At 39.4% G+C, this 22,690-nt stretch overlaps 1 protein-coding gene across 3 annotated transcripts in view; it reads left to right on the top strand.

Annotated features, from left to right (window-relative positions):
- rapgef4a (Rap guanine nucleotide exchange factor 4a) overlaps positions 1-22,690 on the top strand; it is a 117,527-nt gene that overhangs the window by 5,434 nt on the left and 89,403 nt on the right. For 2 of the 3 annotated variants that reach the window (XM_067443166.1, XM_067443167.1), the window contains exons 2-4: positions 13,863-14,005; positions 14,400-14,488; positions 17,558-17,704. In XM_067443166.1, the coding sequence (XP_067299267.1) occupies positions 13,863-14,005; positions 14,400-14,488; positions 17,558-17,704 (379 nt within the window). Of the gene's footprint in view, positions 1-13,862; positions 14,006-14,399; positions 14,489-17,557; positions 17,705-21,374; positions 21,452-22,690 lie in introns of those variants that run through there. The other variant, XM_067443169.1, reaches the window with a different exon arrangement.

The raw sequence follows: 22,690 nt of genomic DNA, 5'->3' as shown, positions 1-22,690 counted from the left end.
AGGCTAAAAAACAGGGTTAGCGGATAAGGGTGCTAAGAAAGAGAAGGACTGTAGACCAAAATAACGTCTAAATTGCTTCCAAATTTTAAAAGTGGATTTAACTAAGATATTGTTGCAAAGAAGGGTGGGAGAGAAACTAAGAGGAGCGTGGATGAGAGCAGTCAACGAAGCCGGTTTAACAGAAAACATCTCCATACTCAACCATGTGGGAGTAACTGGTGCCCCCTCCAGAGAAATCCAAAGCTGAATCACTCTAAGGATGGAAGCCCAGTAATAAAACCTCAAGTTAGGAAGGGCCAAGCCCCCAAGGGTCTTAGGTCTCTGCAACAACTCCTTTCGCATACGAGGGACCTTTTTGTTCCATATAAACTCAGTGATTAATTTGTCTAGTTTATGAAAAAAGGACTGAGGGAGAAAGATAGGAAGAGATAGGACAGTTTGGGGAGGATATTCATCTTAACAGAATTGACCCTGGTCACAAGGGAAAGAGGCAACAGTGACCACCGTTGAAAGTCCATCTGTATCTGATCTAACAAAGGGGAGAAATTATAATCAAACAAATCTTCAAATTGGTCTCTAATCTGGATACCAAGGTATTTAGAACCAAATGGAGCAATTTTGAATGGGAAACCCTGAGCAGCATTTTGGGCACCTTGATTTAAAGGAAACAGCTCACTCTTGAAATCTGACCAAAATGAACTAAGGTTATCAAGAGCCGCTGGAACTGAGACAGATAGATTGGACACATATAGTAATAAGTCCTCGGCATAGAGGGAGACCTTCTGTTCAAGACCATATCTAGTTATTCCAGTGATATGTGGCTCTGAACGAAGCGCAATAGCCAGAGGTTCAATAGCAACAGCAAATAAGAGAGGACTTAGAGGAAAGCCCTGACGAGTGGAGCGGTGCAAAGGGAAATAATCTGAATGGGTGTCATTAGATCTGATTGAAGCCACAGGGGATGAATAGAGTAACTTGATCCAAGAAATGAACTCCTGGCCAAAACCAAATTTCTCCAAAGCGTAAAAAAGGTAGTTCCACTCCACTCTATCAAAAGCCTTCTCAGCGTCTAATGAGATTACAGCTTCCGGCCCATTTGACGTAGAAGGATTATAAACCACATTAAGAAGTCGCCTAAGATTAAAGAATCCATGTCTGTTCTGGACAAAACCTGTCTGATCAGGAGAAATGATCAAGGGTAAAACTGATTCCAATCGTAGAGCTAATAATTTGGACAGAAGTTTTAAATCTACAGATAATAAACTAATTGGACAGTAACTTGAACAGGACAGAGGGTCCTTATTTTTTTTTAAGAGTAAAGATATGGAGGCCTGATTTAGGGTCTGGGGTAATTTAGAAAGAGTGAGAGATTCATTGAACATATCTATCAAAACTGGAGCTAATTTGTCAAAAAAGGTCTTGTAAAACTCGGTCGGAAAACCGTCCGGGCCTGGACATTTTCCAGACTGCATAGAAAGTGTTGCACGTTTAAGTTCATCTATGGCAATTGGGACCTCTAACCGCTCAGCAATATCAGCATCTACCTTCACCAACTCCAGGGAATCAAAAAAACTATCCAGGGCAGACAAATCAGACCCAACTTCAGAAGTATATAAAGTGGAGTAAAATCGTTTAAACTGATCATTAATTTTTTTTGGATCGAAGGGTAAATGATGACGGAAATTTTTTGGGTGAACTTTAAGAATTTCGGATTTACACTTTTCATTTGTATTAATAGCAGTACTGTGAGTCTATGGACTCTGCCCATGATCGCCTAGAAACAGGGCATCTAGTATATATCCAACATTATAAAGCAGTTAACAAACACTGTAGTCTTGTTATTAAACACGGGGCAGAGATTTGTGTGTAATGTGTTTATGACACACTCTAATGGGCTCCGACCGGCTCTTCCTGCAATGAATGGCTCCATCTTGCTGTAGATCAATATTTACATATATAAAGCAGATGGACACAGGTCTGTTGAAGTCATGCCCGCACTCAACTCCATTCCTGTCTTTATCTCCCTTTATCTGGCGTTGTGTTGTTTTGATGGCGAGATGGATGTATAACAGCAACGTCCAGATGTCTTGAGTGGAGCTGTGTCTGATTTTCACTGCACTGGTTTCCCCTCTGACTCAGACCACATCAGATTGATTGCTTTTTGAATTATATGAACGGCATAAATTTAACTATTGAGGATGAAATTAGTTGAGTGTTTAGTTCTGTACTGCTTCTAAATGCAAATCTTGAAGATTGAGTGGGTGGGGAAGTCCATAAGTGCCCAAGTTTAATTAAAACCTGAAGTTAGGAGGTTATTCAAATCATTAACCCTTTAGTTTGAGCAAAAGTACTTGCTACCCAGATAACAGGGGACGTTCTCAGAACTTTGGGTACACTGTTTTAGTAAGTAAGTAAGTCAATTTTATTTATATAGCACATTTAAACATAGCAGAACTATCTAAAGTACTGAACAAAGTAAAAATAAAAAATTCAAACAAGAATAAAATAGAAAGTGAAACCAGACAAAAACAGTAGAACAGAAGTATAATAACATTAAAATGCCAGGGAATATAGATACCTTCAAAATTTTTACCTCAAAATGGTAATAGACGGTGCAATTGGTTCCATAGACGGGTGCGGCAACAGAAAAAATCTAAAAAATCTCCTCAGCCACCACCAATGTGCAGCACCACCTGGATGATGCGATGGCAGCCATTTTGCTCCAGAACGCCCACCACACACCAGCTGATTGGTGGATAGGAGACAGAGTGATTAAGCCAATCAGCATATGGGGATTATTAGGAGGCCATGATGGACAGAGGCCAATGGGCAAATTTGGCCAGGATGCCGGGGTTACACCCCTACTCTTTATCGAAGGACATCCTGGGATTTTTAACGACCACAGAGAGTCAGGACCTCGGTTTAACGTCTCATCCGAAGGACAGTGCTCTTTGACAGTACAGTGTCCCCCTCACTATATTGGGGTGTTAGGACCCACACAGACCACAGGGTGAGCGCCCCCTGCTGGCCTCACTAACACCTCTACCAGCAGCTCCTGGTTTTCCCAGTTGGTCTCCCATCCAGGTACTGACCAGGCTCAGCCCTGCTTTGCTTCAGTGGGAAGCCAGTCTTGGGCTACAGGGTGATATGGCTGCTGGCAATTTATATCAAGTTTTTAGAGTTCACGGCACACTTTAATTCAAAAGATATAGACTTGTACATAGCAAAACTTAAAAGATTAAACATACCAGATCCCTACAATGCCCCGTCAGGACACCGGTTGCACCAGCTGTGCGCAAGATACAACTAGTCTTGTCAATTTGGACGTAAATTGGCACTAAGTTGCAACTTATGCTCTCCTAAATATTTTTGCGTTGCACCATTAAATTTAGTTGAAGCCTAAATCTACATATAAACTAAATATTTACAGAAGCCTCCGATCAGGAGTAACATTAACTGTCCTCTGGATTCATTTTCCTATTTCTACAACATCCAATTGTTTAAAAATAACTTTTATCTTATAAAAATAAGTGCCTTTAAATTGGTGGAATTGTCTCCCACAACTATGTAAGATACAGGAAATGGTGTCACTTCCCCTCGCTGATAAGATCTGAAGCACTGAAAGGTGTGTGTGTGTGTGTGTGTGTGTGCGCTCGCTGAGAAAATATTTTAATCTAAAAATGTCTTACACCAAGACTTATTTTGTAAAATGTCGAAATTGTTACCACAGTATCAGAAGGAAACCATAATTCATTACTGATCACACAGAGGGTTTGTTTAAAACTCTTTTAATCATGATTTCTTTAGTGCCATCATGTGCCCTTAGCATTTATGATAACTAGAGGAGTTTTGGGCAAAAATTGTCAATTCTGTTACTGTCAAACTCTGTTTGGAAGAGTAACCATGTTAAAAGTATGTAACAGAATTGACAGTAACAGAGTTGACAAACAATACTTTGAAATCTCTTTTTCTCGTTAAACATAATAAAGGGAAGTATTTGTTTTTTTGGAAAGCACTGAATTATTCAAATTGAATATGTTTTCAATAAGGTACTGGAAACAATTTACGTCAGTTAACTGTTTTTTTCCTTAACTTTTTGAAACGCCAGAATCACTCAAATGTACTATGAAGGCACCCAGCATGCAATGCAGCATGAATAGATTATTCTGTAGAGGTGTTTGATACATGTCGGCTTAATATGTGCTGCTGAACTTATGTTTTGGTTCACTTTTAGCAGTTCGTGTCCTTGGTTTACTTTGAAATGTCGGTTTATGTTGTGTGTTTTTTTATTTGTTGAGCGTCATCATTCTTCTGTTTTGTATGTCGAGTATTGAGTAACGATTGTGCATCATTAGGTGAACACAATTCTTGTATTGCAAGTAACTCAGTATTTGCTTCATTATTGTATAAGATCATCTACAAACAGTTATGAATTAAAAATAATTCAGTAGAAAAAATTGTTGGGCTAACTTAAAATCAGCTATTTAGCCAATTACTTTCATATTCTAGCTTGTCTGACCTGGCTAACTCAGAAATTGTAATATGAATATACAAGGTTCAAGATCCCAAGCAAATGCAACACTAATATTATGGTAACTTCAAGCCAATTACAGTGTTCAACAGTTGGGTTTCTTAGAGTGGCAAGACAACTTTATAATGTGAATTTACAAGAGCAGTAAATTACTGTGATGACATATAGCATCACTCTGCAAGAAAATTATGGTAACACTTTATTTTAGGGTTCAGTTATTAACTATTAAGTAGTTGTTTATTAGCATGCATATTACTAGGATATTGGCTGTTTATTAGCACTTATAAAGCACATATTAAAGGGGGGGTGAAACACTCAGTTTCAGTCAGTGTCATGTCAATCTTGAGTACCTATAGAGTAGCATTGCATCCTGCATATCTCCGAAAAGTCTTTATTTTTTTTATAATTATATAAGAAAGATGCGCTGTTCCGAGTCTTTCCGAAAAAAGCCGAGCGGGTGGGGGCGTGTCGTGTGAGCGGAGCTAAATAATGACGTGTGCAGCAGCGCGCTGCAGTGAGGAAAGTGATTCGCTCAGTGAGGAAAGTGATTCGCTCAGTGAGGAAAGTGATTCGCTCAGTGAGGAAAGTGATTCGCCCGCCGCGTGAGGAAAGTGATTCGCTCTGTGAGGAAAGTGATTCGCTCTGTGAGGAAAGTGATTCGCTCAGTGAGGAAAGTGATTCGCCCGCCGCGTGAGGAAAGTGAGTCGCTCTGTGAGGAAAGTGATTCGCTCTGTGAGGAAAGTGATTCGCTCAGTGAGGAAAGTGATTCGCCCGCCGCGTGAGGAAAGTGATTCGCTCTGTGAGGAAAGTGATTCGCTCTGTGAGGAAAGTGATTCGCTCAGTGAGGAAAGTGATTCGCCCGCCGCGTGAGGAAAGTGAGTCGCTCTGTGAGGAAAGTGATTCGCTCTGTGAGGAAAGTGATTCGCTCAGTGAGGAAAGTGATTCGCCCGCCGCGTGAGGAAAGTGAGTCGCTCTGTGAGGAAAGTGATTCGCTCAGTGAGGAAAGTGATTCGCCTGCCGCGTGAGGAAAGTGAGTCGCTCTGTGAGGAAAGTGATTCGCTCAGTGAGGAAAGTGATTCGCCCGTCGCGTGAGGAAAGTGAGTCGCTCTGTGAGGAAAGTGATTCGCCCGTCGCGTGAGGAAAGTGCTAATACAGATCGACCGCCGGCCTATCAGTGGGTAAGTCAGTAGCTACTGGTTATATCACCTGTTTAGCATCCTACAAACCAGCGCTTTGATGGGCGTAGGCTGTTGCTTTCGCTCTCTCCCTCGCTCTCTCTCACGCGCTTCCGGTAGAATTGTCCGTAAGGCCCATACAAGGAAATTCCGCCCCCACTAACGTCAATGGGGACGCATGATCTCAAAAAACTTGCCGAAACTTATGACTAACCGGAAGTAGTATTTTTGACAAAGAAATACTCCCATCAAACGTCCACCTTAACTTTTGAAACTTTGTCTATGTTTAGTATGGGATTCCAAGTCTTTAACAGTGTAAAAAGATCAGTATGCATGAAACAGCATTTCACCCCCCCTTTAATGTCTTATTCTACATCCCTTAATCCTACCCAATACCTGAACTTAAATGCTACAAAAACTACCTTACTAACTATTTATAAGCAGTAAGTTTATTGAGGCAAAAGTTTATTGAGGCAAAAGTCGTAGTTAATAGTGAATATGTGTTCCCCATACTAGTGTTACCAAAATTACTTATTTTACAGTAAATTTCTGACTACAGTAATTTATTTGTAAAATAGTACTCTTTAATCCTGTAAATTCCTAGTGATTTTTTTTTAGCTGTGTAAAGTTCTGGCAAGCATTGTTGGGTGTAATTAAACACTACTCATAGTCTAATTAATGTAATTTAATTACTTTATCCCTTGCAAAATTAAAGTAAGAAATTACAGTTATGTAACTGCATTAAATATGGATAGACTATAGAACAAGCCTATATAAAGCAATTGTGGATTTAAAAGGTTAGTTCACCCAAAAATGAAAATTATCCCATGATTTACTCATCCTCAAGAGATCTTAAAGCATGGGTTTTCAAACTGGGGTCCGGGGACCCCCCGGGGGTGCTCCAGAAGGGGTCCCCAGAAAATTTAAGAGAATAAAAAGACAAAGCAAAAATGGAAAAGGTCTACAGATCATTCTAGCGGTTTCATTTCTAAATGTTTCTCACCTTTCTTGCCGTACTTTCCAGAATTGTATGTTTGCTTTGTGTCTTTCTAGTCCGTTGTTCTTAATATAAAAATATAATTTATAAATCGTCCATGGAATGTTTTTCTGATACAGTTTAATTGGACATTCGTCTGTCTCGACTTGTTTCAGAATGTTTAGAGGACATTCAGATGTAACGTTCCCTCAATGTTTGGCAAGAGTAAAATGGAATGTTTCCTTCCTCAAGAAACTGGATATTTTAGAACGTTCAGAAATAACATTTTACTTACTTACTTTACAACTTAATGGGAATTGGGAACGTTAGCAATCATTCTAATCCTTTGGGTTACACACGTTGGTCATGTTGACAGTGTTTTTTAGGTTTTGATGTAGAACTGTTTGCATAGTAAATGGATTTTTAGTCCCTGTTAAGCACCCTCAGACACACACAGGCACATGCTCACAGACGTAGCTTATTGTTTGCACAGGTGTGTCATTAGAAGAATAAAGACACTGTTTTTAAAAATGACATCTAATTTTAAGTTTAGACTATCCTTATATTTACAACATTTAGCATTAAATAACATGTAGTTTCAGCTTCAGTACGTTCAATGACTTTCAGATTGCATCGCTGCAGTTGCGCATGCACAGTGGGGACAAGAGGAGGAAGATGTCCTTTGAAGCGAAATGCAGACGTTTATGGTTGCAAGCCATTAAACAAACTGACTGGACTGATAAAACCAGCAACGATTACCCTACTATTGAAGTATGCATTTTGATGAAACAATAAAGCTATATAATATATGTGAGTTTATATCAAAATTCTGAGAAAAAAGTCAGAATTGCGAGATATAAACTAGTCAGAATTTTAATTTTAAATGAAGAATTATGGGAATAAAACTGCCATTTACTTTTTTTTTAAAATGTATTCTGTGTATGGAAGCTTCCATAAACTGCTAATATACTATTGCACTTTTGTTGGTTTAACAGTTTTTATTGTTCTCTTCATTTGTAAGTCACTTTGGATAAAAGCATCTTCTAAATGATTAAATGTAAATGATGCAGAACTGCCACTTTTTGCCACCAGGTGGTCTATAGACATTGTTTTATTGGTGATTTTTAACTGGACTATAAGGTAAAGTAAAGGTCAGTGACATAACATTTTGCAACTTGAACTAATCTTGCCACATCATGGGTATTGGCAGGACTAATAGCAGAAGAGACCATGGGGAAGCTGGCAGCGGATGAGAGCCCGCAGAGTGACCCAGAAGCCAGCCAGGAGGATGGCGACCCACAAAGGAACCAATGGAGGGAGCCAGAGTGGAGTCATGAGCCTGGTCGGCTTAGTGCTAGGTGTTGTGGAGACCCAGGTAGTGTCCGATGGAACAAGACATGAGGCGACACAGAGATCAAGGCAAGGCACTGTGACAAGCGGCCAAATGGAGCCAGGGTGCCAAAGGACTGAGGCAAAACTGGTGGGAGTGGTAAATGGTAAATGGACTGCATTTATATAGCGTTTTTGGCCATCCAAAGCGCTTTAAATTTTTGCCTCAAATTCACCCATTCATACACCGACGGCAATGTCAGCCATGTAAGGCATCATCTCGTTGGGCTTCAGTTCGTTGGGAGCTCGTTGGGAGCAGCTGGGGTTAGGCGTCTCGCCCATGGACACCTCGACACTTGGTCAGGTGGAACTGGGGATTGAACCACCAACCTTTTGCTTTGTAGACAACCTACATGAACAACTGAGCCACTGTCACCCTTAGTGGACAGTGGCTCTGTTGGGGTGGAGGTGGAGGACTGAGGTGGAGCCGTTGGAAGGAGGACCAAGGAGCAGCCGAAGGCCCAGATGTCCATGGCGGTGACTGACCAAGGCTAAGCCAGAGGACAACAGTTCCTGGTGGAGCTGAGGGAGCCATGGTGGAACAGACAGGTCTACGGAGCAAGGTGGAGTAGTGGGTTTGGAGAAGCGAGGCGAAGTCAGGGGATCCAAACACCAAGGTGGAGCTGGGGACCGGTAGACCCGAGGCGTAGCAGCATGACTGGGCTGAATAGGCGGAGTAGCAGAGGAGCCGAACAGGTACAGCCGAGCCGACACAGAGGAACTGGACTGCTTACTTGGAGGAGGGAGTTAGACACTGGACCATCAGCGATGAAGGAGATTTGGGGAAATTCAGAACTATCAGCAACGAAGGAGTCTTGGAGCTGGGTGGAACCAGTGGTGATGGAAAAGAATTGAAGCTGATAGGAATAAGTGGACGCGAAGAATACTTGGAGCTGGGTGGATCCAGATGAAGAAGACTTTCGGGCTGGACGGGACTGGTGAAGACGAAGGAGAAGCCAAAGAACTCTTGGGGCTGGGTAGAACCAACTGAAGAGGAAGAGCTTGGACACAGGAAGTCATCAGGAAATCACTCACTCCACACCGAGGTAGACTAAACTCCGATTCTGGGAGATGGGGGTGACCGCCTACTTCTTCGTCCAACTCCACCAAAACTCCCACTGGGAAGGATGTAGGAACCAGTTCACACACCTGGTCAGACTAGGTGGCAGGCTTTGTCTCCGGGACAGACGAGGGTCCAGGCTCTGGAGTCATTGCGGGCATAGCCTCTGGCACTGGGTCTGTGGTGGGCTCAGGCTCATTATTCACGTTTGGTGTGGGCTCTGGATCTGGAATGGAAATACTGCTGCTTTATCCATTTTATTATCCTTTCTGTGGTCTGGTGTTCTGTAGTGTTCAGGCTGAGGAAGAAGACAATGTAAGTGTAGCAGATCTATTGGCAGCAAAAACTTATTTACAAAAACAAAAGAGAGTAAAATGTAATAAGACATATTTAACATCAGACAAAGAACAACTGAAAGTGAGGACTCTAGGAACTAACAAACTAATGATCTAAACGAGGAACAGGTGGATGAAATAGGTTAGCTCAAACAATAAGTAACTATTACAACCAGAAAACATGCTTCACAACCATGACAAAACTGAACTAAAACAACAACTGAACATGACAATAATACTAGGACAGTTAGGAGTACCTTGACAAAAGAAATATCAAAACGATTAGTCACTGTATGTATGAATTGTACTTATAGTGTATGTTTGAATACATGAATTGATAGGACAAGAAAATCTGCATCACGTTCATCAAGGCAAACTGTGGTTGGACTGTGTCTGGTAGTTCCTTGCCATGATATGCTGCGTTATGACTTCATGGTAATCGTTAAAGTTGTGGATATGCAAGGCTGATCATGTTGTTGTCACTTTGATCTAAAACCTAGAGATGCGATGTAGCTACCCCTTATGTTTGCAGTGTTTTGCTTGACTTGCTGTGTGTGTGCCTGTGTGTGTGTGTGTGTGTGTGTGTGTGTGTGTGTGTGTGTGTGTGTGTGTGTGTGTGTGTGAGAGAGTGTTAATTAGCAGTTACTGTCAATATCTCATTAATCTATACTGCTTAAACCTTAAGCATTCACATGTGATCGATCTTAGTGCCATTCTGATGAGTAACAGTACCTCACTGTATCAGCCATCCTTCGACCTGCTCTGTCAGCACTAGCTTTAGTCATCAAAATCCCATATCTCTCCACCACTAGCTTTGTGTCACATATACATCATGATTTGTGTGATATTGTGTTTCCTCACTGATTTGTGATGTTTTCCCTCGGTCCATGAATGATGTTCGTTCTCTCTCTGAGCTGGTGCTGAATAAATCAGACCTGCTGTATTGCAGTTCTTGAACTGCTTCAGGCGACATCAGCAGTCAGAGGTCTCTTAAACATTTATAATAGATAGAAACCTTGATAGATTCATTTAGCTCACTGTATGGGCACACATTATTGTATGTTCGCGGGTTTGTGATCAGAACTTCTACGATGTTAGCAAACAGAGCAGGTCCATGTGGAACTAAAAAAAAGACATTGGGCTATTTGGCTTTTCCTAATGTTTTTGTTCAGACTACTGCAAAGAAAACTCACAAATTATGTTATTGTACTTTATCTAAATATTTGTGTCTGTATATTTGAATTACATTTCTTAAAATGTGCACTATGTAATATTTTAACAGTAAAATATTCAAAAACCACTAGGCCAGTGTTATATATTTTGTTCAGTTGAGTACTTACAATATCCCAAATGTTTCTCACTGTCGCTGTAAATTGCTATTTTAACCAAGGAACCAGTACGTGTCAGCATAGCGTTTGAGGGAGTCGCCTGTCAATGGCGTCATATCTGCGCTACCCTCGGTTTCCGTTTTATTTGTTAGAAGCGCTTTACTCTTAGCAGTGTGAACAAGTGTCACAGCAGCTGCTGAGCAAACACAGAGAAAACGTCATAACATAATTTTAAACACACTTAAATTTAACTAATATGATAAAAAGAGCTGCATTACCTTATACTCATGACCGGAAAAGCGGAAATAGTGCGGGGGCCCGGCGACTGTGTCCCGTCCTGTCATAATAAAAGTCCCAGTTCTAGCGAGCTGTGTGTTTGCGTAACAATCGCTCCAGCGGCCGTGCTCAGCTCCTCAACACTCGGTCCTGCTCTGCTTCATACTACAGTAACGTTAAAGGTCCCATTTTTCGTGGGTTTTCGAAGCTTTGATTATGTTTACAGTGTGCAATATAACATGAGTTCATGTTTCGCGTGTAAAAAAACACAGTATTTTTCACACAATTGACTTATCTGTACAGCGCTGTTTTCTCTGTCCTAAAAACGGCCTGAAGATTTCCTTGTTCTATGAAGTCCCTCCTTCAGAAACATGTAACGAGTTCTGATTGGTCCAGCGCTTCCCGTGTTGTGATTGGACAGCAGCTTAGCGCACTTTGCCCGGAAAGGTCCCGCCTCTTACCATAAGCTGTAGGCTTTGAAAGGGAACTTCTGTTAAATAAAATATCTCGCTTGGCATTGAACTTTGAGTGTTATAATTTTACAGGTATTATTTATGCTCTAACAGCAACATTACACACTAACTAAAGTTTGAAAGATGGAATCGCGAAGAACAGGACCTTTAATATAGTTTGTTTTTAAAGCTCTCAATGGCCTTGCACCACAGTACATAAATGAGATGCTAGCTTCGCGTCAGCCAAATTGGACTCTTAGATCAGCAAACCAACTTTAGCTGGTGGTCCCAAGGACATGGTACAAACGCTGGGGTGATCGGGCTTTTTCCGTAGCTGGGCCCAGACTCTGGAACAAGCTTCCTGCTGATTTACGTATAATCACTGACCTGGGCCTACTTAAAGGTGCACTATGCAACTTTCCGTCCACTGGAGGGCGCCTATTCAAAACAAAGGCGTAGTTTGATGACGCCAAGTGTGAGCGCAGTATCTTGGGACATGTGGTCTTCACCTCACAGCCGGTGGAAAATAGGACTCGGACAGAAATCATGTTCATGGATGCGGTTATTTACGTTACTGTAGTGTGAAGCAGAGCAGGACCGAGTGTTGAGGAGCTGAGCACTGCTGCTGGAGCGATTGTTATACAAACACACGGCTCGCGTCGCGAGTACAGGGACTTTTATTATAACGGGACGGGACACAGTCGCCGGGGCGCGAACTTCCGCTTTTTCCGGTCATGAGTATAAGGTAAAGCCAGCAGCTCTGTTTATCATATTAGATACATTCAAGTGTGTTTAAAATGATTTTATGACGTTACTCTGTGCGTTCGCTCGGCGCTGCTGTGACATGTTCACACTGTTAAGAGAAAATTGCTTCTGCAGAATAAAACCGAGGGTAACAAACGCTAAAACGCTATGCTGAAACGTCCCGGTCCTTAGTTAAAATAGCAATTTTCTCACAATTTACAAATAGTTGGAAACATTTGGGATATTGTAAGTACTCAACTGAACAAAATATATAACACTGGCCTAGTGGTTTTTTGGATATTTTACTGCAAAAATACTACATAGTGCATCTTTAAGGCTAAGCCTTATTTATTTAGACTGGCTTTCAATGTTTAGCAGTTGCTGTGGCATTCCGTGTATTCTATTGCTGTTGGTTTAAATGTTTTGTTTTATTAGTTGTCTTATTATTTTTATTGGAAAGCACTTTGGGACACTTTGTGTGTTGTAAAGGGCTGTATAAATAAATGTTGAAATGTTGATTGATTAATAACCGCATCCATGAACATGATTTCTCCACTGTCCTATTTTCCACCAGCTGTCCCAAGATTCTGAGCTCAAACTTGGCGTCTTCAAACTACAACCTTAGTTTTGAATAGGCGGCCTCTAGAGGACGGAAAGTTGCATAGTGCACCTTTAACCCCTCCTGTCACTGCCCCCCTAGCAGGATGCTTGGTGCTCTTTTTAGTTATTGTCTTTTTTCAAATCATATATTTTAGTAATCATCATAAATTAGGTATGTAAAAAAATCACCATGTGAAAATCCTTTTGAAATTGAACATTGCGTTACCATGAAAACAATAATTATATCTTCAAGTCATTGATTAGCATATTCTATCATGATAATCTCACCCCCTTTGTTGTGTGTTCCTGGGGGCGGGGTTTATGTAAATTTCAGTGATGTCACCAACCCAGGAGGAAGCCTGTGTAGTCCCTACCAGCCATTTGCTGTAGTCCTTAAAAAACGATTTCTGTAAAAGAAAATATTTTAATGGTACCCCAGTGATCTCCCTTTGCTTTGAACTTTGAGCGTCGTAACTTTACGTGTTGTTTATGCTCAAATAGCAACATTACACACTAGCTAAAGGTAAAAAAAGTCAAATCATAATCAACAACCACTTTAACTTGGCTTTTGATTGCAAAAACTTTTTGTAGAAAGTTTATTTGTTCATTTTTTGATCATTCTGCTGTAGAAAGTCATGGAGCAACATGAGGATGAACAAATGACAGAATTTTCTTTATACAGAAATTGTCACTTTATATTAAATGTCTTTAAATGTGATATGCTTGCATTCAAATATTGTTATTTACAATGCACTTCTTGTGTTGATGTTGGTTTGCTGGAAGTTTAAGTGTGGGTTAACAGGTAAGGGAAAGTCAACAATAAAGATGTGATTATAGATGTGTACAATGTAAAAACATGTATTTGCAAAATAAGTTCATTGTATCAAATTATTAATTAAAATATTAGTACAATGTAGTTAAAGGCACATCATATAAAGTGGGACATTTTAATTTTATGTAGAGTGTTTGTGTAATTTGATTGGTGTGTGTTGTCAGACCAGAGGAGCGCTCAGGGGAGGATGTGGACATTATCTTGGCCCGTCTGAAAAGCGTGAAGGCCTTTGAGAAGTTCCACCCTGCTCTCCTTCAGCAGATCTGTCTGTGTGGCTACTATGAATGTCTGGAGAAAGGCATCACATGTGAGTTACACACACTTGCATGTGTATAAAACACATTTTTTGTTGACAGAAATACTTTGCTGTACCTTGAAAAGTCATATAATGTTACATTCTAACAGAGATTGGCATTAAAAGAAGATTTCTTAAATATAGCACTACCTCCTCTCTCTCTCTCTCTCTCTCTCTCTCTCTCTCTCTCTCTCTCTCTCTCTCTCTCTCTCTCTCTCTCTCTCTCTCTCTCTCTCTCTCTCTCTCTCTCTCTCTCTCTCTCTGTCGCTCTCTCTCTCTGTCTCTCTCTCTCTCTCTCTCTCTCTCTCTCTCTCTCTCTCTCTCTCTCTCTCTCTCTCTCTCTCTCTCTCTCTCTCTCTCTCTCTCTCTCTCTCTCTCTCTCTCTCTCTCTGTGTGTGTGTGTTAGTATACAGGCAGGGTGACATCGGCACTAACTGGTACACTGTCCTGTCTGGTTCTCTGGATGTCAAAGTCTCAGAAACGGCAAACCATCAGGTACATTATTACTTCAATTCTGTTTTTAAACGCTAGAGAACAGCGGTATTCGGTATGAACCGGCATACCGCACAGCACTAGTCTTCAGCCAATATACTGTATGTGACCATTATCACACATAATTCATACAATTATTGAATGGTTGATTGGAAGTGTGTCTTATTTTTCTGTGTGCATGAATTATTTCTCATTACTTAAATGGTGGCATGAATCAAATCTGTGTAAAATATATCATATTCTTATTATAGTAATCATGTCTAAGTTGTACTTTGCTAAGAGCAGGAAAGTTAAAGGGATAGTCACCCAAAAATAAAAATTAGCTCGTGATTTACTCATCCTTCCACATATGCCACCAGAACTTACACCAGTCCTACACTTAAAAAAAAGCGTGTTGGATTCACATTATTTAATTGTGTACATTGTTCCCAAATGAATGAATTGTGTTAAACAAACATAATTTGTTCATGTAACTTCAACATCATGGAATGAATATATTTTTAGTGACTCAATTAAGTAGTTTCAAAGTGAATTTTATATGACATCCTGTCTTGACATTAGTTGTTTTAGTCCACAGCCTGAGCAAATGCTCCTCTCTTCTCCACAATTTTAACCCACAATAATTTAAATTGTTCTAATAATGTTAATATAATTGAATACTAAACTCTATTAAACATAATCAAGTCTCCCCCTTTCTCATTTTGCTCAGAAATACATAAAAAACACTTTTTAATAAAATGACAACATTTACTTGCTCTTGGTTTTGCCATTATGCAAATCATGCTGGGAACTAACAAGCCCCGCCCAGTTTTAGTTAATGTAACACAAATCATTCATGTAACACAACTCAAACGGATTAAGTTTGATTTCAATTTGACTTATATTTAAGTGGATTGAACACAATCAAATTAAGTTTGGACAAAATGTATAGCAATTGTGTTGCTTTAGCTAATTTTAATCAAGCAATTTGAACAAGCAGTATAAATCATTTTTTTCAGTGTACATCATACACTGGAACGTCAGCCTCTCGTGAACGTACGTACGACAGTTAGCAGAAGTTAGAGATTACATTTGTAAAGGTTTAAATATGGATATTTTTCTTACACAAACGCATCGTTTCAAATCAGAAGGCCTTTATTACCTGGAGCCGTGTGGATTACGTTTATGGTGGATAGATGCACTTTAATGGACTTCAAAAAAGAAACTGCCTATATATATATTAGTGTTGTCAAAAATATCGATATTTCGATATGTATCGATACTGGAATATCTGAAACGATACGATTCTCAGTTTTTACAGTATCGATACCAGCTGCGCTCTCCTCTCAGACCGTCAGCGAGTTGACACACACCGGCATATTCTCACTCAGCCCGGTTACCCTCTGAGCACGGCGAGCGCGCGTTCTGCTGGACTTTTTCCTCATGACAGTGTGTTAGTGTTAGTGTGTGATCGGTCTGAATTTCGCGCGGGATTGCACATAAATTAATTCTACTAATCCCCGTAGATTTCGTGCTCACATCTGAAGCGCACACACAGCCTACCGTAATAAAGCCGCCTCTGACATGATACAAGTGCAAACATTTGCTTCTTTTTCCAGCTTATTATTGGTCAAATACACTAAAAGAATTATCAGTGCACATCTGGAAGAGTAGTAACGTTAACACAGTCGCAAACAGTTCAGGAAGAACGAGGAACAGGAACAGTGTTTAGGATCCATGCGTCCGTTAGTCTTAAAGGGACCGCAGTCATTTGTTATTCAAACTACAAAAAGACAAACGATCAACTGCTCTTGACTGATCAACTTGTGTAACTTTAATAATTTCATCTGTACGCTATTGAATTTTTTTTTACAAAGAACATTATCCAATGTTGTTTTAAATGTAATTACTATGCATTTTTAAAATTCAGTTTCTTATCTGAATGTTAGACCTACCTGAAAAAATAAAGCAGTCTATTTCATTTGTATCTTCTATTCTATTGCATTTATTTGTGCTATTGTTGGTAATCTGTTTATTTGTTCTTATTTCATTACTGTTTACTCGTCTTTTTAAATTCAATTTACCATTCGAAATCAAGCTTTCTTGTGCTGTGTGTAAGCTATTGCAACACAGTTACCCCATTGTAAAAAATACATTGAGATAGCAAAAATTTGTGAGATAATTTTAATAGTAATTGATCAATAATTGTTCAAATCAAACCGATGCCCAACCCTAAGGAACATGCTGGCCACATGAATTTTTAGTAAAAAATAACAATGAATAATAATAAGTTCTGTTGTCATATTAAGCATCTTATCTTTTTTTAACTGTGGTATCGATTTAGTATCGTTATATCGATATTTTAGTCTGGTATCGTATCGAAGTCATAATTTTGGTATCGTGACAACACTAATATATATATATATATATATATATATATATATATATATATATATATATATATATATATATATATATATATATATATATATATATATATATATATATATATGCGCTACAGAGTTTTTGGTTACATCCTGTTCAAATGAAGGCTGGACGATCCATTTGTTTGGCTGTAAAATAAAGGATTCCTTTAAAATTCCCTATTAATTAATGAATAATTCCCTTTGAGCTATTATTGGACTGGTTTCCCTTACAGATGTGTGGACCTTACATTTCTTTTTTCAAAAGCAAAAAGCACCAAGATAAAAATGTATTCACAAAGGTATTCAGTTGTTAAGTAGAATCTGAATCCGATCCAGAATCGTGAAACTACTTGCGATTCCCACACCAGCGAAACTATTATGATCGTACATTCAGCTGCTCACTGTGGAAGATCTCTATTGAGTGCAGCTGCTTATTATAGACAGCAGCAGAAAACTAGAGCAACTCCTAACAGAGCTGCGTCTTACATTACAAACCTTAGGGACAAATGAGCTGACTTTCTCTGTGTGTGTGATGAGTGACACTGCTTCTGTCCTTGAGAAAGTGGAAGTACAACTGTCTCAATCAGAACCTCTCAGATGGTTATATGATTTGTCTTCTCTTATCTTTTCGTCTTTGAAAGAGTTTTGTGTTCTTTCTCATGTTAAGGATGCTGTCACTATCTGTACATTGGGCATCGGCACAGCTTTTGGGGAGTCCATTCTGGACAACACGCCACGGCACGCCACCATCGTCACCCGAGAGTTCAGTGAACTACTGCGAATTGAACAGAGGGAGTTTAGGACCCTGTGGGAGGTACGCCAGACTACTGACATAATCAATGACAATTACATAATCATATTAGAAAGTTTGATGCATCTGCTTTATATTTACATTCATATATTCCACATTTAGTTTGAGAAGGAATACATTTAGAATAGTTATTTTGTGTTTGTCTCTATAATAATTAAACTGGCAAAAAATAATTATTTACACCACCAGATTAGCACCTGTTTAAAAAAACAACAACAAAAAATACACTTTAGCATAGTTTTAAAAGAGTACTTTTATGGAAATAATATACTTTTTTCATTATTCTAATGTCTATTTGTAATTACATATTTGTAATGAAGTTGCAAAACAATAGTGCATTTCAAAATAAGTGTGCTTTTTAAAGCATGACTGAAGATTAAAAAATACTGATTTAAAATTACTTTAAAGTAACATTTACAAAATGACGGCACGAGTCTGCTCACCCGACCTGATGATTATGGATTTTTTTTTAATTCAAATGTAGTTTATCCTTATGTATCACATGGCTGAAACTTTAAATATAACGGTAGAAGATTCAAAAAACCCGTACTCAACTGTCAAGAAGTCAGACAGTCGGCATGTCATAAACTTTAACATTAACGCACAGGAATAAATGTTCACTTTCCAGATGCAAACGGGTGTTTTTGTGTGTTTTTCTTCAAATAAAAGTTAACTTTGGCAGCATGTCAGAGCTGTTGAAAATGTATTCAACATGCTTTTGTTTATCAAATAAAACCAAATAAGATGAAATCAACAGATGCACAAGTATCTTCGATAAAGGCCATGTCCATTTAATATTCAACTGTTTACTATAACAATTGGCAGACATTCACAGAGGAAATCCTGCTAAATTTGAAGCACAAGTCATATAAAACTCCATGCACTGACTCCTAAAGTTCATCTAGTCTCAAGTCGACACTGGATTTGCAGACATTGAGATTAAAACACAATGTTGTGCCTTCTATGTTGGATCCGACAGGAATGGTTCAATACACTTATGTGAGTAAAACATGTTTATTTATGTGATAGTATTGCATTGTTATAGTTCCCTTTCGTTCAGTCCCTCCGAGTAACGTCAGTCACTGACGAATGGGGGTTTCGCCTAGAAGCCAATCATCTTCGAGATCTTAGAAAACGCCCAGTGGCAGTGCTAATGCCATGGCCATGCGAGATTTGCATGTGTAACTCCTCCTACCCACATGGGTATATAAGGAAGTAGCTGGCATGATCGCATTATGTTTCTGCTTCGGAGCCAAGAGCATCTTTGGGGCGCATTCACTGCTCGACGTGTTTGGGCTTCTGCACGTTCGGACAGTGTTTGTGGATGTGCTTTGTTCCCTCTGTGGGAACATGACCATCGCGATGCTGTGGTCGAGACTCAATGATCTCTGTAAAGAGATAGAGTCCCCTCTGCCACACCCCGATCTACCGTCTCCGAGAGAGGTGGTACTTTGGCTGATGGCCATGGTGACCTGAGGGCGGTGCTGTGGTATTAAGAACCCCGACGATCTTTCCTCAGGCCACTCCCGACCTCTCGCACATCGCTTCCCGCGAGTGTTGGACTGCTTGCTGCCCCCTGGGGTTAAAAATCCACCTGCGGCTGGTACCCCAGTGATCTTCCATATGCAGCCCTTAGCGGGTCATATGTGTATTCCCTAAGTCCTCCCTACGGGTAGGCATTTTTGCGCATATCTCCACCTGGAGTATGCTTCCCAGTGTACCTTGGTATTCCTGTGATAAGTGGGAGTCCTTTGTCCGTACTAGTCTTACGACAGGGCACTCGCGCTTACACAGGGCACTGGAAGACAGCCGAGTGGCGTGATTACATTGGGACCCCATTCGTCAGTCACTGACGTTACTCGGAGTGACTGAACGAAAGGGAACTTCTTGGTTACGTATGTAACCCTCGTCACTCTGCCACATCCGCTATACCGCTGGAACGGCCGAGAGTTCAGTCTTGGCTCCTCAGCAGGTAAACATAATGCGATCATGCCAGCTACTTTCCTTATATTCCTATGTGGGTAGGCGGAGTCAAGCATGCAAATCTTGCATGCCCAAGGCATTGGCACTGCCATTGGGCGTTTTCTAAGATCTCGAAGATGCTTGGCTTCTAGGCGAAACCCCCATTCGTCAGTCACTGACGTTACGTCTCCGTTCCCTCCTCAGGGAACGAGGGTTACATACGTAACTGAGACGATTGTTTTGCTTATGTGTACGTGTCTAACAGAGCATACCTTAAGCACGCTGTCACAGGCTGGAGAATCCCTTATTTGTTTATTAATTTCGATTTGGGATCAGAACAGATCAGACTCGGACATGTAATTTTATGGGTAATTTTATGGTAATTTTATGGGCCAGGGGCTCACAAAGCCCAGTGTCCCAGGGCTGTGTTTTCCAGACGGCAGGCTGGCAATTTTTTATAGTGAAATGTCATTCATTTCTTAATATCAATGTTGGTAAGGACAGTATGATAACTGTATAATAGCAGTCTTTAAATCCAAGATATTTAAAGTGTTCATAAAGTATACTCGCAATAGTTTCACTTTAGCACAATCAAATATACTTAAGTATATATTTAGTTGGGCCTCAGCACTATTTCTGGATAACTAAAGTACATTAAAGTATAAAATTGTTCCAATTTAGCAAACTTTAAGTATGTTATTTTAGTATACCTTACAGTACAATTGCAGGTTATTTATATTAAGTACATAAATATGTAAATTTATTCAAATGTATTCATATATTTATTTTTCACTAGGATAGATTGGCACAATTGCAAACATTTAAAACATATATTTTAGCTTGATCGTCTTTAGCCAGCAGGGGGCAGCGGAGGTATAAGAAATAATTTTTTCTCTGATTTTAATATTTTGAAGTCGTCCTTCTAGCACAGTGCTTCTCAACCAGGAGGCCCCGGAGTCCAACCTACTAGCAGGCCACAGCACACTTTTAAGGGGCCACAAGAGGGTTTAAAACAAGCCTGAAACTTCTGGAAATGCAGAACATAACTATTTTAATTGTACTTAGTAGCTTTGTCATTACAGCAGAAGTACCAGAAATATCTAAGTCTTTATGGATAATGGAGGCCTTGGAGTCAAAAAGGTTGAGAACATTTACTCTAGTGTGACACTAGACATACATCATTTTTATAGCTTTTATGTATAGAGTTGTGCAGAGCCTTTGGCTGAACACACAGCAGTGCTTCTGCTCTTTAGGGCCGTGCGTTTATTTCTGTCGTAGTCTTTCATTCTCTCACTTCTTTCTTTCTGGCCCGTGGGCAATCAGAAATTCTGGGCCTGATGGGAAGCTTTTACTGGAGCAGGTCAGAGAAGGACAAAGCAGCCCAGAGCTTCACCAGAATTAGAAGAAAGACAGGAGGAAAACAGGAGAAGGAAACACAAATAGAGGGAAGGAAGGAGAGGGCTGGGGAAAGATGTCAAGAGACGGAGACACAGAGTTTCCCTTGAGAGGGACTGTCCCTCTGCAGAGTGTGTGTGTGTGTGTGTGTGTGTGTGTGTGTGTGTGTGTGTGTGTGTGTGTGTGTGTGTGTGTGTGTGTGTGTGTGTGTGTGTGTGTGTGTGTGTGTGTGTGTGTGTGTGTCAGAGAGAGAGAGAGAGAGAGAGAGAGAGAGAGAGAGAGAGAGAGAGAGAGAGAGAGAGAGAGAGAGAGAGAGAGAGAGAGAGTGAGAGAAGCACACTTGGGAACTGAGAGGACCAGACAGAAGTTCTCTGCTCTATCTGATAACTACAGGTGATGTCTTATCTCATAATTTGGCTGACTGTATTTATAGACAGATTGATTTGTATAGCACTTTTCAATATATGCATAATTTCAAAGCAGCTTTCAGAAAGTTGTACTGTTATGTCTACAATGCCTTAGAGCTTTACCATAGAGCAAGTTTTAGGGCTGGTTGATATGATGATATAAACAGTGATCCGGGTTATTCTGTCATTATTTGTATTTATAGCGTTGTCTAGCACCGTGCCACAGTGACTGTGGCTTTTCAGTAAGATATTTATATTGGTCTGTATTGTTCTATTAAGATTTACATGTTGCACTGTAAAAAAATTCTGTTGGTTTTTGTTGGTTTAACTTAAAAACATATGTAACCTGGTTGCCTTAACAATAAAGGAAATTTGTTTAATAAATACAATGTAAAAAATTATTTAGAAAAAAGTTACCTGGTTGCCTTAAAATTTTGAGTTCATTGAAATTAAAATTTTGAGTTAATACAATGAACATTTTTTGAGATTCGACAACCTTTATTAAAAGTTTATGAAACGACTTTGTAAGCATATTGGGAAATAATGTGTGTTATTTCTGATGACGCAGTGAAACATGCCAAATAGTGCTATCTTCATGATTTATCACATTTTTTATGTGGTTCAGATACAAAAATATTTAGAGTTTCTATTTATTAAACTAATTTCCTTCATTGTATCAACTCAAAATTTTAAGGCAACCAGGTTACCTACTTTTTTAAGTTAAACCAACAAAAACCAACACAATTTTTTTACAGTGTAGAAACTCAAAATATTATTGTATCTGAACCACATAAAAAATGTGATAAATCATGAAAATAGCTCTATTTGGCATGTTTCACTGCGTCATCAGAAATAAAACACACACAGTTACCCAATATGCTTATAAAATCTTTTAATAATATTTTAATAAAGGTTGTCAGATCTCAAAAAAAAATGTTCATTGTATTAACTCAAAATTTTAATTTCAATGAACTCAAAATTTTAAGGCGACCAGGTAACTTATTTTCTAAATAATTTTTTACAGTGTGGTCAGTTATGTTCTAAGCAATAGCAAGTGTTTCTCAAAAATGAAAATATCGGATACAAAGTCTGAAAAGTCTGAGAGGTAAATAAGGGGTTTAGAGTTTAGGTTTTGTTGTAAGCAAAAGTCAATTTGTCATCAGGGAAGATATGATTGGAAATGAAAACATTTTCCAAATTTAATTTGTAGTCATTTAAACAAGAA

This window comes from Pseudorasbora parva, chromosome 5 (genome assembly GCF_024679245.1).
Source record: "Pseudorasbora parva isolate DD20220531a chromosome 5, ASM2467924v1, whole genome shotgun sequence".
Taxonomy (NCBI): Eukaryota; Metazoa; Chordata; class Actinopteri; order Cypriniformes; family Gobionidae; genus Pseudorasbora; species Pseudorasbora parva.
This window is presented reverse-complemented; position numbering and strand designations above follow the sequence as displayed.